The sequence below is a fragment of the Erinaceus europaeus genome, chromosome 12 (assembly GCF_950295315.1).
Source record: "Erinaceus europaeus chromosome 12, mEriEur2.1, whole genome shotgun sequence".
Taxonomy (NCBI): Eukaryota; Metazoa; Chordata; class Mammalia; order Eulipotyphla; family Erinaceidae; genus Erinaceus; species Erinaceus europaeus.
The window spans coordinates 69,229,159-69,246,900 of record NC_080173.1 but is presented as its reverse complement, the minus strand read 5'-3'; the positions used below and the strand labels follow the sequence as shown (position 1 = coordinate 69,246,900).

Genomic DNA, 17,742 nt, shown 5'->3' with positions numbered 1-17,742 from the left:
AAATAAATAAATAAAAGGGTGTGGCCGCCTTCTGGTATTGCCATTGCTCTCCCTGGCTATTAACTTGCCATCTTTATTCTGTCAGAGTTAAGCCAGAGCTTTCATCATACCTTTATTTTCAGAGATTACAACATTGAAAGAAGGGAAGATGCCATGCCATCCCATCCCATCCCATCCCATCCCATCCCATCCCATCCCATCCCAGTCCATTCCACTTCCCAACATATGTTTCCCAGCACAGTACCTGGCACATAACTACTCAAGATTTTATGAGCTCATCCTCCAAAATGTCTTTTAGACAAAGACAGTCTCAAAGAGGACTAATATATCTTGAGTAATTACTTTGTGCCCAATCAATATGATAACTTTTTTTTTGCCTCCAGGGTTATTGCTGGGGCTCAGTGCCTACACTGTGAATCCACTGCTCCTGGAGGTTATTTTTTTCCCCTTTTGTTGCCCTTGTTGTTTATCATTGTTGTTGTTAATATTATTATTGTTGTTGTTGCTGTCACTGTTGTTGCATAGGACAGAGAGAAACTGAGAGAGGAGGGGAAGACAGAGAGGAGGAGAAGAATATAGACAACTGCAGACCTCCTTCACCGCTTGCAAAGCGATCCCCCTGCAGGTGGAGAACTGGAGGCTCGAACCAGGATCCTTACAAAGGTCCTTGCACTTCGTGCCACCTGCCTTAACCCACTGCTCTACCACCCGCCCCCTATAATAACTGGTTTTTTTTTTTTTGCCTCCAGGGTTACCACTGGTGCTTGGTGCCTACACTGCAAATCCACTGCTCTTCTTCTTCTTCTAGCTCTTAGAGGCCACATCTTCCCATTTTTGTTGCCCTTGTTGTTCTTATTGTTATTGCTATTGTTGTTGTTGTTGTTGTTGCTATTGTTGTTGCTATTGGATAGGACAGAGAGAAATTGAGAGAGGAGGGAAAGACAGAGTGGGAGAGAAAGATAGACACCTGCAAACCTGCTTCACCGCTTATGAAGCGACTCCCCTGCAGGTGGGGAACAGAGTCTCGAACTGGGATCCTTGTTGCAGTCCTTGGGCTTCACCATGTGTGTTCAACCTGCTGTGCTACCTCCCAGCTCCCAATATGATAAGTTTTACATCCATTAGCTCACTCAGTCTTCTTCAGTGGCAGACAGGCATCCACAGCGAAGAATACAGAAACTAAATTTCAGAGATTAAGTAACTTCCCCAAGGTCACATACCTAATACCCAGTGGAGCCAGAATGTAAGCCCAGGTTGCCTGACTCCAGAGCTTACTCTGCTTTCATTCTCATTTCAAGCACTCTTCTGGGTTTGTGAAACACACAAGGACCTGGCCTCTCCTTCCTTTAACAAGAACACCTATTTCTGGTGGATTGCCAACAGATACCGTGTGATATACCCTCTGCTTCCACACCCCCTACAAGGCAGCTGACTGATTACAGCCACAATCCTGGGGTCCAGAGTGATTGCCAAAGTCCTTGTTAAAGTAGCACCAGTGGGAAAGGTGACAGAGGAATCTGGAGCTGATGAGCAGCCTCATGCAGCTCCTACCACACTCTGGAGTGATAGCAGCCCCCACCCCACAGCATATCCATGAGGAAGCTAGAGCTCACCTCATACACCCATAACAGGCCCAGGACCAAAACAGGGATGCCTTAAACCCCAGACAGGAAGGTAGTTCCTAGCCAGAGTTCTTTGAAGGAATTAGCAGTGATGTAGGCCCAGATGCCTCTAAAAAGAGTAACTTCACCATTACATTTCTCATAGAATGAAGTTCTGCTCAGGGAATCCACAGCAGCTTGGGCTACTCTGTCTGGGTTCTGACAAATGGCTTTTGACTATCTCCTGCTTGGCTCCTTTGTAAAGAAATCTTTGTTTCCTGCAGCTATCCCTAGTTAATTATTTTTAAATAAATAATTATGTAGTCTGTGGTAGGGGAGAAGCCTCCCCATGACCCATATTTGATCATCAGTGGGCTCACCCTCTTCCTTCAGCCAAACTAAATAGGCTAAAACCAGAGTCTGTTTGACTTGAAGCTGAATCGATGATGGGGACAGGGTGGGAGGTGAAAACACACCTGACTCCCAGTGTTATCACCACTCTCTCAGGAGCAGAGCATCTTGGGGAAGTAAATAACTGGCTAGGGAGTGAGAGAAGTCAGGGAAAAAAATGCAATGGGGTGAAGTCTAATTCCTCCAAAGGGAAGAACAAGTGGGCAGGGACCAGGCCTCTTTCCCCAGCTGCTCCAGCACAGAGCATCAGTGCCACTGTCAGAATTCTGTAGGATTCTGTAGAAACTATTCTCTTTGGAAACTATTCACTTTCAAAAGGTAGCTCTGTCCAACACTTACACTGCCATTTTCTAGAATTCTAGAGGCTTAGGGCAAACATCCCTTCTCCAACTTCCTCTCCATCCATAGTGTCGTGTATCTGGACAGATGTTAGAGGTTTTATAGATGTTAGCTCTAATAAAACATAGACCTATGAAGGAAGCTTTCTTGCCATTTTGCAAGAGGGTAAGGGCACACAGAGAGCAAGTAATTCTAAGATCACACACCAGCTAAAAGCCAAACTAGAATTTGAATCCGAGTTTGTCTAGCTCCAGAGCCTACGAATCTTTCCATTGTGTCTTTTTGATAAACTTTCTTTCTGTTATTTATTTGAAATCAGCCTCCTGTTTATCCTTGGGCCTAGTTTTACTTTTTGAGTTTACACAGTTCAGATATTTTTCTTTTTTTAATTTTTTATCTTTATTTATTTTTTGGATAGAGACAGTCAGAAATTGAGAGGGAAGGGGGTGATAGAAAGGTAGAGAGACAGAGAAACACCTGCAGCACTGCTTCACCACTTGTGAAGCTTCTCCCCCTGCAGGTGGGGACTGGGGGCTTGAACCTGGGTCCTTGCACACTTTAACATGTGTAACCTGGCCCAAGATAGTTTTCTTCTTCTTTCTCCTCCTCCTCCTCCTCCTCCTCCTCCTCCTTCTCCTTCTTCCTCTTCCTTCTCCTTCTTCCTCTTCCTTCTCCTCCTTCTGCTCCTCCTCCTCCATCTTCTTCTTCTCTTTCTTCTTCTTGCCTCCAGAGTTATCTCTGGACCTCGGTGCCTGCGCTACAAATCCACTACTACTGGCAGCCATTTTTTCCCATTTTATTGGATAGAACAGAGAGAAATTGAGAGGGGAGGGGGATAGCTGGGTGGTGGCACACTTGGTTGAGCGCACATGTTACGATGTGTGAGGACCTGGTTTCAAGCCCCTGGTCCCCACCTGCAGTGGGAAAGCTCTGCAAGTGGTGAAGCAGTGTTACAGGTGTCTCTCTGTTTCTCTCCCTCTCTGTCACCCCCTTCCCTATCTATTTATGGCTGTCCCTATCAAATAAATAAAGATAAAAAATTTTAAAAGGGGGGGGGAGAAATATAAAGGGGGAGAGAAAAACACCTGCAGACCTGCTTCACTGCTTGTGAAGTGACTCCCCTGCAGGTGGGGAGCAGGGGCTCAAACAGGGATTCTTGTGCAGGTCCTTGCACTTCACACTATGTGCACTTAACCTTTTGTGCCACTGCCAGTAATAGTTTTCTTCTTATGACAACTCTGTGTTGTTAGAAGTATACTGCTGGAAACCCAGTGAGACTGGTCAGGGGGTATTGTTTGGAGTCTTTTAATTGGAGTATTGGGGGCATTTTAATTTAATGGATCCTGTCACCTTCCCTTTCCCTCCACAAATGTTAGATCCTGCAAATATTTTACCCCAGACCAGTAACCACCAAATTCTAAAACTGATTCCACAGTCAACACTTGGCCTACTAACAGCCCCTTAAACCAAAGGATTTGGGAAACAACCAATAGAAAAAGTCCATAGACCATGCATCAAGCCACTTAAAACAAGTTGTTCTTCCCGTCTTTAACACTTTTCTCCACAGCCTCTTAAGTTCTAGGTCATCTCAGTCTTGGGTAATGTCCTTCAAAGGGTCTAAGGAAAAAAGACTTGGGCCTCCTCTTGGCAAGTGTAGTTTTAATAAATTAGAGGTTGTTGGATATGGCATCTTGCCTGGTCCCTTAGAGGGGGAATGCTTCATAGCCTCCACAGGAAGTAGGGGCTCTGACTGGGACTCATGGACACTCTAATGGCAGCACCAGGTAAACAGACTAAACAGAATCAGTATGCATTACACATACTGACGGTTCTTCTTGGGAAAACTGGGTAACAGGACAAGTACAGCTCTCCAAACGACTCCTACCTATAGGATTTCATCTTCCATCCATGAGGTAGGAATAGAGTCCCCAAATTTTTTTGCCAGTTCTGAAGTAAAAGCCTACAACACTTGTGTTTTTGAGCTTTGAGCTTCAGGTGAAACACCTAAGCTAACCCCAGCTTTGCCTTGGTTGTTCCACAGGCACATCAAATGGGACCGTCTCTGAAAACTGGCTCTTTGTTCCCCAGTTCAGTTGCTTAGTCTCTGCTCAGAACTCTCCCTTTCCTGAGCACTGCCCTCTATTATTATTATTATTATTATTATTATTAGTGAGGGTCAGAGCAGTGAGGCTGTAAACATGCTTGGTTCTCCCTTCCCTTTGCAGACCAAATGCAATGGTTTACTAGTGGTTTGCCTCTATATAGCCTGTGTGTGCTGCCTGACCCACCACCAGGCAGATGGCAGCTCCACCTTCCCTTAAGTTCAGGAAGTCGGCCAAGGAATGTGAGTTTCAGAGCCAAAGTTTCAGACTCCTATCCCTGTCCTGTTCTCTCTATGTCCCCCTGGCTATTTGAGCTCAACCAAAACGGGTACAGAGACTGATGAGTTGTATAATGGGTTACTGTGCAAACTACTTTCCTGAAAATGGGCCAAACTTTTGACTTTGGAGTCCTATGATAGACAAGATGCCAGGCGGACATTTCTAAAAAAGCATTTGGAAAAATAAAACTACTCATGGTCCAGGAGGTTGCACAGTGGATATAGCACTGTACTCTCAAGCATGAGGTGCTGAGTTTGATCCCCAGCAGCACATGTACCAGCCAGAGTGATGTCTGGTTCTTTCTTTCTCTTTCCTCCTAGCCTTCTCGCAAATAAACAAACAAACAAATAAATAAATAAATAAATGAAATCTAAAAAGAAAGAAAAACTACTCCAGCAAAATGAAAATGCCCTCAATTCTAAAAAGAATTATGCTGCAGCAACAAGTAGAATCCTTCCATCCAATCAGCTGACAAAGGTAGCTAGCTAGCAAGTGCCAAGGCCATGATATAGCCATGAACAAAAGCAAAAAAAGCTAAAAATGCCCTGCCCTCATGGAGTTTACATTCCAGAGTTCAAGGAGAGGTTGTGCCACCTTTGCCTCAGAAAAAGACAACCATAATTTCTGGTGGGTAAATGGAAGGAGAGGCAACTTTGTTTTCTTGTTATCCATCCTTGAAAACTATGGGAGCCCAATCAGTGCTTCTGGGACCTAAGGTTCTCTGCCTGCTTGGCCTTGTTTTGCAGGTGTGCGCTACAGCCAGCAGGGAAACAATGAAGTCACTTCCTCCTCAACAATCAGTCACCATGGCAACAGCGCCATGGTAACCAGCCAGTCAGTTTTACAGCAAGTCTCTCCAGCCAGTCTGGACCCTGGCCACAATCTTCTCTCACCTGATGGTAAAATGGTGAGTACACCTGGGCCATTGTACCTCTGCCGCTGATAAGATAAGACGCAAAACAAATACAACTTCTCACAAGGCCTGCCTCAAACAATGAGCCATTGTAACCCCACAAGAGAAAAAGGGGGCTGTCCAGAGTTGGAACAGAAAGGTAGAACTGGTGACCCAGCCTTTGGCGGGTGGAAGAGGGGTTCAGTTTGAACCCAGCCAATAAATCTGACATAGCTCTGCTCTCATTTTATTGATTGAATGCCTCATAAAGGAACAAGCTGGGTGGGACACTGTTTGTTTTGGGGCTGCCAGTGACATTTGTGTTGATAAAATGTCCATTCATTCCCCCACTACCACCACTGCCCCCAAGGCCTCCAAAGTCAGTTTTTAACCCAGAAAGCTCCTCACTTTGAAACAAGCCCCCTCGGTGTTGGCAAGGGGAATAGTAAAGTCAGGATTGCAGGTGGGGAAAGGTTTCTTGAAGTGCATTTTGAAGGATATTGGATGGCATACCAGTGACGACCACAGCACAAAATGGCAGGCAAGACAGAGCATTGCTCACAAGGTGAGTGAGAAACGCTGACTCTGGAGGTAGAATGACCTGGTCCACGTTGCAGCTCCCGCACTTAATAGCTATGCAGCCTTGGACAGGCTGCTGAACTGCTCTCAGTCTCTTTCTCCTCTGTAAAACAAGGGTAATAACAATAGGATTGTTTAAGGTAACAAAGGTGATAACCCATGAAGTACTTAGCACAGTGTTCAAAGGGTAAATAGTCAGCAGATGATAGTGGTGGTGCTATGTTCATATCAGAGCCAGTCTCTTTCAGAGAAGTTGTCTAGACCCATAGCCACACTGAGATGTAAATTCAGCACACCTGGTGAGAAACAGACTCCTTGAGTTTTAATGTTCTAAATCCTAATCCTTTTGCAGCACACCAGCAGACAAGTATAGCTGCTGAGAGAGCACAGGCAATAAATACAATAGGGAGGGTAGAAAGTGGAAAAGTTTATTCTTTAGGTCATGCTCTGTTTCAGGGAAGGGGAGGGAGGAACCGCAGGTTCCCGGCTTCCACGCTCAAGGTGGAGCTGCACACATTCCCTCAAGGTGTCTGACCCGAGGAGGGGGGGGGTGCTGGGGTGGGGGGGCAGGGAAACAAATGCCATTTTAGACCTTGAGGAGTGTGCTATGTAGGCAACACAGGAGTGGTGAGTCACAGGTGACTGATCCCCAACTCCCTGGAGGAAAAACAAAGTGTCATTTGTGTGGAGAGCACAGGCCCAGTCAGCTCTAGTTTCAGAGGACCTGAGCTGCTCTTCTGATGGAGGGGCACACTGTGGGAGTCCTTCTGCAGCCCCTGTGGTCTCCCCTCATCCATTTAACTTCTCCTCCTCTTTCTCCTCCTCCTCCTCCTCATAGAAATTGTATTTATTTATTATTGAGACAGGACTGAGAGAAAGAGAACCAGAGGTTCTCATACATCACTCTGGTACATGTATGTGCTGCTGAGGAATGAACCTCAGAATACAATGCTTATCTGCTTCACCACCTCCCAAACTTTTTTTTTCAATATTTTAATTTATTTATATTATTGGGGGTGGTAGACAGAGAGAAATTGAGAGGGCAACAATGACCTTGGGTCCATACTCCCAGAGGGATAAAGAATAGAAAAGCTATCAAGGGAGGGGGATGGGATATGGAGTTCTAGTGGTGGGAATTGTGTGGAGTTGTACCCCTCTTATCCTATGGTTTTGTCAGTGTTTCCTTTTTATAAATAATAATAATAATAATAATAATAAGGAGGAGAAGAAGAAGAAGAAGAAGAAGAAGAAGAAGAAGAAGAAGAAATTGAGAGGAGAGAGGAAATAGAGAGACACCTACAGCTCTGCTTCACTGTTTGTGAAGTTTCCCCCTGCAGGTAGACTTGAACCTGAGTCCTTGCACACTGTAATGTGTGTACTTAACCAGGTGTGCCTCTGCCTGGCCCCTTTTAAAGTGGGTTTTTTGTTTTTTGTTTTCACCAGAGGAGCATACCTCTGGTTTCTGGTGAACTGGGGTTTGAACCTGTAGCTCTGCTGCCTTGGGCATGCAGGCCTTTGTGCAGAGCTACTACACTAGGTAAGTAATCTCCCAGACTTCTTTAAGCTTCTTTTTCACAAAGAAGAGAGGCATTTTGAGACCCCCAAAAATTAGGAGTAAAGACCGTCCAGGCTTCTCTGGAGAGAATGACTTGATGATAAAACCTTTGAAGTCTCTGCTCTAAGACTTGAGGTTTCACTTTAAGCCTTGCTTCTCTTCTTTCTAAGAAGAAAAAACTGGGAGTCAGGTGGTAGCACAGTGGGTTAAGTGCATGTGGTGCAAAGCACAAGTGGCACAAAGTGCAAGGACCCGCATAAGGATCCCGGCTGAAGCCCCCTGCTCCCACCTGTAGAGGAGTTGCTTCACAGGTGGTGAAGCAGGTCTGCAGGTGTCTATCTTCCTCCCCCCCTCTGTCTTCCCCTCCTCTCTCCATTTATCTCTGTCCTGTCTAACAACAGTGACATCAATAAAAAAAAAAAAAAAAAAAGCAAGGGCAACAAAAGGGAAAATAAATAAATATTTAAAAAATAATGATAAGAAGAAACTGCCTCTCCCAGCCTGGGGATTGCTCCAAAGACAGCCTGCAGACATACTTTTTTCCTTCCTGTTCTCTTGGCAATACCCGAATGGGTAGTGTATTGTTGGATTGATGATTGACCAAGACAGCACACCTCGATGTTAACAAACACCTGGAAGCTTGTTTGCAGGGGCTGGCTTTTTACAAACCTCCAGTGCCCTGGTTCATATGTTATGTCACTGTCACTGGATGCCCAAATTCGAGAGTCTGCTTTCTGTTAATATATAACAGGCCTGTCACTGTTCTTAGTGTACCAAGGCTAGAGTGGAGAATGGTTCAAAATAAGGCAGGCAAGGGAACCAGTCTATCCTAGTCTTGGGCTCTATTACTTATCAGCAGTTGGATGGGCACTGCCTAACTTCAGCTTCCTCATCTATAAAGTGGGAGATAATGGTGCCAGTGTCATAGAGCTGGTATGAAAATTATTTGCAACCCTGCTGTTCTCTGGCTAAGTTCTATACAAGGAATAACACTCTCTGTGTGCTGACATCCATGCAATTAAAAATCATCCCCTATAGACTAGTTTGGGAAATGATATTGATCCATTAGAATTTTGTTTAAAAATACTTATTTTAGTGAGAGGCAGATACAGAGAAAAAGATCAGAGCACTGCTCAGCTCTGGCTTGTGTTGATGCTAAGGATTGAAACTGGGACCTTTGATTCTCAGGCATGAAAGTCTTTTGCAGAACCATTATGCTGTCTCCCCAGCCTGATCCACTAGAATTTTCTCTTGTACAACCTGTACCTCCTACCATGCCCAAATGGTACTAGGAGGAACTAGGTTTAGGGTTGCCATCTGTACAAGCTGAAACTTGTTCTTTTTAAAAGCACGTATTGGATACTTTCAGTATCAAAGCAGTATGGCTCTAGCAGTGAACAAGTTGAACCCTGTAGCCAGGCAGTCTGATTTCAATGTTAACAGTACCACTTGAGCACATTTCTTCTCTAGACTTTAGTTCCCTTGTCTTCAAAATAGGAATGATAATAATAATAGTACCAACCTCAGAAGTCAGAATGGCCTAGTAAATTGATATAATTCAAGGTCTCTGGGGAGTCAGGTGGTAGCAGAATGGGTTAAGCACACGTGGCGCTTTGTAAGGATCCCAGTTCGAGCCCCTGGCTCCCCACCTGCAGGGGAGTCGCTTCACAGGTGGTGAAGCAGGCCTGAAGGTGTCTATCTTTCTCCCCTCCCTGTCTTCCCCTCTTCTCTCCATTTCTCTCTGTCCTATCCAACAACAACAACATCAAAAACAACAATAGTAATAACAATAAAACAAGGGCAACAAAAGGGAGTAAATAAATATTTAAAAAAATTTAATAATAATTCAAGGTCTCTGGATTATCATATAAAGACCATGACCAGTAATATCCTTGGCTGCTTCTCACTTTAGTCAGTCCTAGGGGCAAGCAGACAGTAATGGTTACATTTTAGAGGAGAAAGAGCTTGGCCAAGAGCATCTAAACACAGTACATGGATGGAATTTTAAATCTAGCAAAGTAGGCTTCCATTCTGACTTCCTCATTTACCTAGTCAGGTGACACAAAGTGTCACTCAACTCTTCTGAGTACCAGTTTCTTATAGGGACAGTAGTAATAATGGTTTCCCTATTTATGCCACTAGTAAGGGTAATCAGTGAAAACATTTTATGCATTCTAAAAGTTCACGTTTTTATCACTGAAAAATCAAGTTCTGTTTTACCATTAATGCCAAATATTAAAATAGCTGAGGAGTTGAGAATGGTTATGCAGAAGATTTTTACATCTGAGGCTTCAAGGTCCTAGATTCAATCCCCAGCATCACCATAAGCCAGAGATGAGTAGTGCTTTAGTTTAAAAAAAAAAAAAAAAAAGGGGGGGGGGGCTGAGATTGCTGTCACTTCATTGACTTTTTCCAAAGAAAGTCAGTCCAGAGGCAGGTTACTGATATTTTTATGACTATGACATTTTGAAAAACAAGTCCAGCAAACAGGCTGGTTCTCGTTTGATGTGGTCAGAATTCCTTCCTGGTCACATGATCCTTAAGTATTTCTCAATGCTCATTTTAAAAACACAAACAAACCTGTTTGGTTCTCTCCCTCGCTTCTCTCGTTTTCTCTCTCTTTCTATCTCCCTTTCAAATTCACCTTGGAAGCTATGGGACTGACCAAAAAGGGAGAATGGAAGATAGTATCTTACCTGGTATGAGATTTATAATTAGGAAGCTATAGGTATCAAGAAATAGAAGTAGAAAAACTGACTCTCATATCTATCTTAGCCCTAAACACCTCTCTGGCTTCTGTATGCCATTAAGAATTTGCAGGTTAGTTCAGAATAGGGGGAGGGACTATCTTTTCTTAATAATAAAAAAAATTTAAACTATAAACAGTAGGGAGTTGGGCGGTAGCACAGCAGATTAAGCGCACATGGCGTAAAGTGCAAGGTCCAGCATAAGGATCCCAGTTTGAGCCCCCAGCTCCCCACCTGCAGGGGAGTCACTTCACAAGTGGTGAAGCAGGTCTGCAGGTGTCTATCTTTCTCTCCTCCTCTCTGTCTTCCCTTCCTCTCTCCATTTCTCTCTGTCCTATCCAACAACGACGACGACATCAATAACTACAACAATAATAACTACAACAATAAAACAACAAGGGCAACTAAAGGGAATAAATAAATAATAAAAAAAACCTTTATTAAAAAAACTATAAACAGTAAGCTACTTAGTCCTCTTAAAAAAAGGTCTGTGAACATAAAACTGATAATTCCTTTGTAATTCATGGAGAAATGTTAGGGGCTTTTCTGATAAAGTCAGAATTAAAGCAAACACAACTATTACAGCAGTTAACTGTTTAATACTATTCAGAAGGTTCTAACCAAAGCAATATGGCACATAAACAGACTAGCATTATAGCAGAAAAGACCCCATTAGCACATATGTCATTATACACTTCATTATGTTAGGCAGTATCATTATACACTGGGGAAAGTGAAGGAAATTAATAAGGGAAAGACACTATTAGAATAAGTAAAAGAATTTAGCCCTCAAAGAATGAACCAAAATGGTCATAAACAAATGAAAACCCAAAGTTCAATGACTTTCCCTTATTAGTTTACATCATTAAACTATAATGGTAAACACAGTGGTATCAGTGATTGGTGGTTGGTACAGTATGAACTATACACTGTAATCTTATATTCTTGTAGCCCACTATCAGTCACAAATAAAAAATAAAAAAAGCACAATGGAAATACCTGGAGCTCAAGATTTGCTTAGTAACTTTATATCAGATCCTTGATTAAAGAGGAGGAGAAGAAGAAAATTTTAATGTAGAGATTTGGGGAAAGTAGGGAAGTTTAATAATGACTAAACTTCCTCTCTAGTGACTAGAGTAGCTTAGTGATTGTCAACATGCAGAAACACCACATGGGCAGGGATTCCTGCTCTTTTGCTTAGTGCTCTGTTTTCAGTCCCTTCAACAATGCCTGCCTCATCATAGGTGCTTCATAACTGTGAGTGAATAAATGAGTTAATGATTGACTGGCTGAATGAATGAATGAATGAATGAGCTGTGCGAGAAACTTGATAAGTCCTATCATTATGGACACTGCTCTTTTCTTCCTTTCTTTTTCTTTCTTTCTTTTTTTCTTTCTTTCTTTTTTGCTTCCAGAGTTATCTCTGGGGTTTGGTGACTACTGCACTATGAATCTACTGCTCCTGGTGGCTATCTTTTTCCATTTTATTGGATTCAGAGGGGGAGGGGGAAGGAAGATAGAGAGGGGGAGAGAATGATAAACACCTACAGACCTGCTTCATTGCTTGTGAAGTGACCCCCCATACACACCTGCAGGTGGGGAGCCAGGGCTCGAACTGGGATCCTTGCACAGGTCCTTGCACTTCATACTATGTGTGCTTAACCCAGTGCACCACCACCCACCCCCCAACACTGCTCTTTTCTATTCCACTTCCATTCATGCTGTTGTTTTTATTCCCAGCAGATCTCAGTCTCGGGAGGAGGTCTGCCCCCTGTCAGCACCTTGACGAATATCCACAGCCTGTCGCACCATAACCCCCAGCAGTCTCAAAACCTCATCATGACACCCCTCTCTGGAGTCATGGCCATTGCACAAAGTAAGTTCTGTTCTTGGTCAGAAAACTTGAGAGCAGGGAGAAGAATGGAAGTCAACTTGATTTTTAAATAAAAGTAGTACAGAAGACCCCCTCCAAAGTCACCTACAACTTCTTTTTTAAAATTTTTTTAAAATTATTATTTATTTTCCCTTTTGTTGCCCTTGTTGTTTTATTATTGTTGTAGCTATTGTTGTTGTCATCGTTGTTGGATAGGACAGAGAGAAATGAAGAGAGGAGGGGAAGACAGAGGGGGAGAGAAAGATAGACACCTGCAGACCTGCTTCACCGCTTGTGAAGCGAACCCCCCCTGCAGGTGGGGAGCCAGGGGCTTGAACCAGGATCTTTCTGCAGGTCCCTGCACTTTGTGCCACGTGCGCTTAACCTGTTGTGCTACCGCCTGACTCCCCACCTACAACTTCTTGATTTAACTAGTCTGGTTCCCTTTGTCGTGTGCACAATATTTGGATTGTTTAACCCAAAACAAGAGAAAATTATGGAGTGGCTTTTCATCTTGGTCATAGCAAGCTAGCAATGTGTCTTGGGCCAAATCACTGAACCTTCTGTGGTTCTGTTTCCTCACCTATAAAATGGGCTGCTGTGGGGATGACAGGGTGGCATTGATCTGCTTATAAATATCTTTTTCTCTTCATTGTGTCTATTTTACTGAGAGAGAGATACAGAAAGAAAGATGCACAGAGAAAGACCAGAGCACTGCTTAGCTCTGGGTTATGGTGGCACAGGGGATTGAACCTGAGGCCTCAGAGTCTCTGACATGATCTTTTTGCATAACTATTATGCTGTCTTTCTTGCCCAACATACTTATAAATCTATAAAGCATGTGTATGCATAATATTGTAGATTTTACCTTTTTTTAACTTTTATTATTACTTATTTTGTGGAGCTGGCATCTCATGCATGCATTATTATTTTTTGGTTTTGGGGGGAAGCCACCTGCCAGGCCACCCGCCTTGGTTCCCTTTTTTTTTTTTTTTTTTTGGCCTCCAGGGTTATCACTGGGCCTTGGTGTTAGCACTACAAATCCACTACTCCTGGTGGCCATTTTTCCATTTTATTGGATAGGATAGAGAGAAATCAAGAGGGAAGGGACAGAGAAAAAGACACCTGAAAATCTGTAGGTGGAGACACATGCATTATTTTACCACTCTTGGACCAACATTTTCTTAAAACTTTAATTATCTTTATTTATTTATTGGATAGAGACAGCCAGAAATTGAGAGGGCAGGGGGTGATAGAGAAGGTGAAAGACAGAGAGACACCTGCAGCCCTGCTTCACCACTTGCAAAGCTTTCCCCCTGCAGATGGGGACCAGGGGCTTGAACTCTGGTCCTTGCGCATTGTAACATGTGTGCTCAACCAGGTGCGCCACCACCCAGCCCCTGGACCAACATTTTTATTTAGATGAGAGGAGAAGAGAGAAAGAGACATCATATTACCAGCATTTCCCCTGGTTCTGTGGCACTCCCATGTGGTGCCCGGCTTCAAACATAAACTGTACACATGGCAAGAATTGCCCAGTGAGCTGCCTTTCTAGACCATGTAACTTTGACTTTTGTATAATATTCATTTTCTGTCCCTAAATTTGTGGTAAATTGTCTGGGAAGTTGTGCTAATGTTTCTTTTTATTGGTGAAGATGAAGCAAGACATAATGGGTTTCCTTTTAACCTGAGAATTTTGTACGGTTAAATGAGACTTCTCCCTGCCCCTTACCAACCCTCCCCCCTTCCCACACCTGACTCCTGCACTATTCTACTGCTCCTGGTGGACTGCCTCATTTTTTAGACAGAATATGAGAGGGGACTGAATGGTGTTGCTTGTGGCTGAGCACACATTTCAGTATGCAAGTACTTGGGTTCGAGCCCTCAGTCCACCTATAGGGGGAAAGTTTCACAAGCAGTGCTGTAGGTCTCTCTATCTCCCCTTCTTGATTTCTCTCTGTCTCTATCCAATAAAGAGTAAATAAACAAAAAAATTACAACAGAGTGTGAGAGACATAGAAGGGGAGAGAAACAGAGTTAAAAAAAAAAACACAAAAAACCACAGTACCACTCCACTCCTCATGCAGCCTCTCCCAATGCAGGAGCTCCCACATAGTGAGTGGCCTGAAGGGTTAAGCCCAGGTCCTTGTGTGTGGTAAAGTGTGTGCTCTGTTGGGTGAGCCACTTCCCGACCCCATAAATGAGATTTCTTGGCCAGTGGTGAAAGTACACTGAGCAGGAGCATTAAGGGAAATTCTTTTGTATCTCTGAGTCTTGGCACTTTGGGGGCCAAATAGTTGTCTCACCCATACTTGAAGACAGGGAGCTTGAGCTGTGCCTTCGAGTTCAAGCGGTCCTATTCCCCAGTAACCCTGTACCATATCACAGATGGGCTGCTCAGGGCATGGAAAGGCTGACACAGGCTGTCTGTGGTTCCTCTCAGAGTTTTAATGTTGTTGAGTGCACAGCGTACTTTCAGCTTCACCGAGACTTCAGCTCAGGCTGAGTCATTATTTCTCACAATGATCACTGTGTCCCTGGGAAGCTTTTCTGAAATCTGAGAGCAGTGTGTTGCTCATCTTTCTCTCTGTGGGTATTGCCCTGCTGTCTCTTGGGTTCCCTTGGGGGCAGGCACCCCACATTGATCACCTCTATTTGGTTCCTTCTCTTTTACTTTCCTTCTCTTTTCTCTCTCTAGATTAGTTTCTATTTTTTCATGTGGTACCCTAGAATGAACACATGCATTTATGACACCACTGAGTAGAGTTACTGGCCCAACTTATTCTATTCATACTTAGAGAGAGGGGGAAGGATAAGGAAAGGGGAGAGGAGGACAGGGAGAGACAAGAGACAGAGAGCAATGTACCACTCCACCATCCATGGAACTCCCTTGGTACTGCCCGTGGTCTCCCATGTGATACCGAAGATTTAACCTAGGACCTTTCACATGGTAAAGCATGTTCTCTACCCACTGAGATATCTGCCATTTCTCAACCATTTTTTTCTTTAAAGAAAGTGTTATTCATTCTTTAAAAGGGAAATTAGGGCTAGGTCCATAAGAAGCACAAAACATTTACTGAGTATGATTTTGTCTCTTACCTTATCTTCAGCTGTTCAAAAATTGAAGCCCTCTGCATTTTTTTTTTTGCAGTGCAGTATGGGAAAGGAGACTAACAAGAAAAAATCTTTATTTCCAAATATACTACCTTTTCATTCAAAATATAGTGCCTATTCCTCTCCAGGAATGTGGTAACCATCTCAATACCAGGTTTGGGCTGACAATGAGATGAGATGCAAAATAACAGAAAAACCAGCTTGTTTGACTTCTAGGATATTTAGTTAAAAGACCCATGGATGAAGCACCCCACCTCTTTATTTCTGTGGCCAAAATGGTACACAGACATCCCATTTGCCTTCACTCTTTCCAAGTCCAGCTTTAGTTGATACACATAGTTTTGTATACTTTTGGACATGAACTAAAATTGTCCTTGGAGCTATTACATATTTTTCTCTTTTGTTCCTTCTAATGTTCTCCACCCAGCCTTTTCTAACTTTTCACAATAATTGAATCCCATATGGCAACACCAACATATTGAAGTATTGAACACCAGAGATATCAAAGTGTGGAGCCATTGGAAGAGAGAGAGTACTTGGAGTAGGACAGACATAAATGGTAAGGAACACCAGAAAACTTGGCTGAGACAGTGTTCCTGCTCTCTGGAGTATCTGGATGAAGCACTGGTTGGTAAGCCATCACTCTGTGCCTCCATTACGTGCCCTCTCTTGAGGCCCTGCAGAGGCCCACAGAGAATGTGATGACAGATTACGTAGCAGTACTGTTCCTTCATTCTCTACTCACCTTCTGGACTGGACAGCATCCTTCTCAAGCAGGAGCCAGTGCCCCCAAACAGAAGAAAAAGCCAGGAGACATAGTCCATAGGACTACAGTGACGTCAGTGGATCTCAGTCCGGGAACTGAGGCACAACAAGATGGCAGACTATATTGAGAATAAGATTCCTGACACTCACCTCCAAAGGTTCTGACTCATTATGTCTTGGGTAGGGCTAAAAGAGCTCCCCGAGGTGATTCAGAATCAACAGTCAGGTTTCAGAACTGCCCTCAAATGTTATCCATTCTGGACAAATAATTTGCCTTTCTGGACAAAGATTTTCTGCAAGATGGGTTCTTCAGAAAACAGCAAATCCACAGGACCTCTTAGGTGGCTGAGACCATCAGAGGAGAGAGAAGGTGATTCTAGGCTATCAGTGAAAAAACTCTCTTGGAGACAAGCTGAGCTCCCTGGGGAACTGGAGATAGAGCTATTCTAAAGGTGGTCAGAGGGTCCTGTGCCTGTGCCTTGTTCCCCCAACACTACTGTTGATATGGGTGGAGATAGAGTTTCATCTTTTACGTACCTGATAACAGTATCTCCTAAAGCTCTGAGAAGGCTATTGTTGAAGTCTCTGTGCTATCTCCATGGAGGACTCTCCATGAATCTGCTTATAAAATTCCTTTCTTTTTCTCTGCATTTGCTTAAAAGAAACATTATTCTGGGTTTTCCCCCTTCATCCTATTCTTCACCTTCATTTCCCAGGAAGCAAGGTCCAAGGAACTCTGGTGGCTCCAGGCTAGAGGATGGAGTGTCTTCCCCTCATCCTCTTGTTTCCACTCTGCTCAGTATCTTCCCCAGGGTACCAGATGGGAAGCAAATGGAGGTTGGGCTCCAAGTATCAAATCTTTGTAGCACTGACCTCAGTTCTAAAGAGGCCTCAAGGGGTGGGTGGAGAGGCACCTGGTTAAGCACACCTATCACTGTACACAGATAACCATTCAAACCCCAGCTACCTACCTGCAAGGAGGATGCTTCACAAATGGTGAAGCAGGTCTGCAGGTATCTATCTCTTCCTCTCTATCTCCCTTCCCTTTCAATTTCTCTCTGTCCTGTCATGTAAAAAAATAAAATAGAAAGAAAAAAAAAGGGGGGAGAATTGGCCACCAGGAACTATGGATTCGTAGTGTAAACCCTAAGCCCCAGCAATAACCTTGGAGACAATTTAAGAAAAAAAAAGCTCTTGCCTGGATGAGCCCCTATTGCCATGTGAGTAAAGGAGGTCTCTCTCTCTCTCTCTCTCTCTCTCTCTCTCTCTTCCCCTTGTGAATGTTCTCAATTTTTTAAAAATAAAATTTAAAATTCCTGGGGAAAAAAAAAAGCCTCAGAATATAGTCACATTATCTGGGCAGTGGTATACCCAGTTGAGTTCACACATTCATTACCATGAGCAAGGACTGGGGTTTTAAGTCTTCAGATCCCCACCTGTAGGGGGGAAGATTCACAAGTGGTGAAGCAGTGCTGTAGGTTCCTT

The 17,742-nt window shown here is 43.6% G+C and overlaps 1 protein-coding gene across 9 annotated transcripts in view; it reads left to right on the top strand.

Annotated features, from left to right (window-relative positions):
- Positions 1-17,742, top strand: part of HNF1B (HNF1 homeobox B) — a 74,353-nt gene that overhangs the window by 35,236 nt on the left and 21,375 nt on the right. For 5 of the 9 annotated variants that reach the window (XM_060203935.1, XM_060203933.1, XM_060203931.1 and 2 more), the window contains exons 5-6: positions 5,479-5,639; positions 12,246-12,381. In XM_060203935.1, the coding sequence (XP_060059918.1) occupies positions 5,479-5,639; positions 12,246-12,381 (297 nt within the window). The remainder of the gene's footprint in view (positions 1-5,478; positions 5,640-12,245; positions 12,382-17,742) is intronic. The other 4 variants (XM_060203934.1, XM_060203932.1, XM_007516956.3 and 1 more) reach the window with 1 other exon arrangement.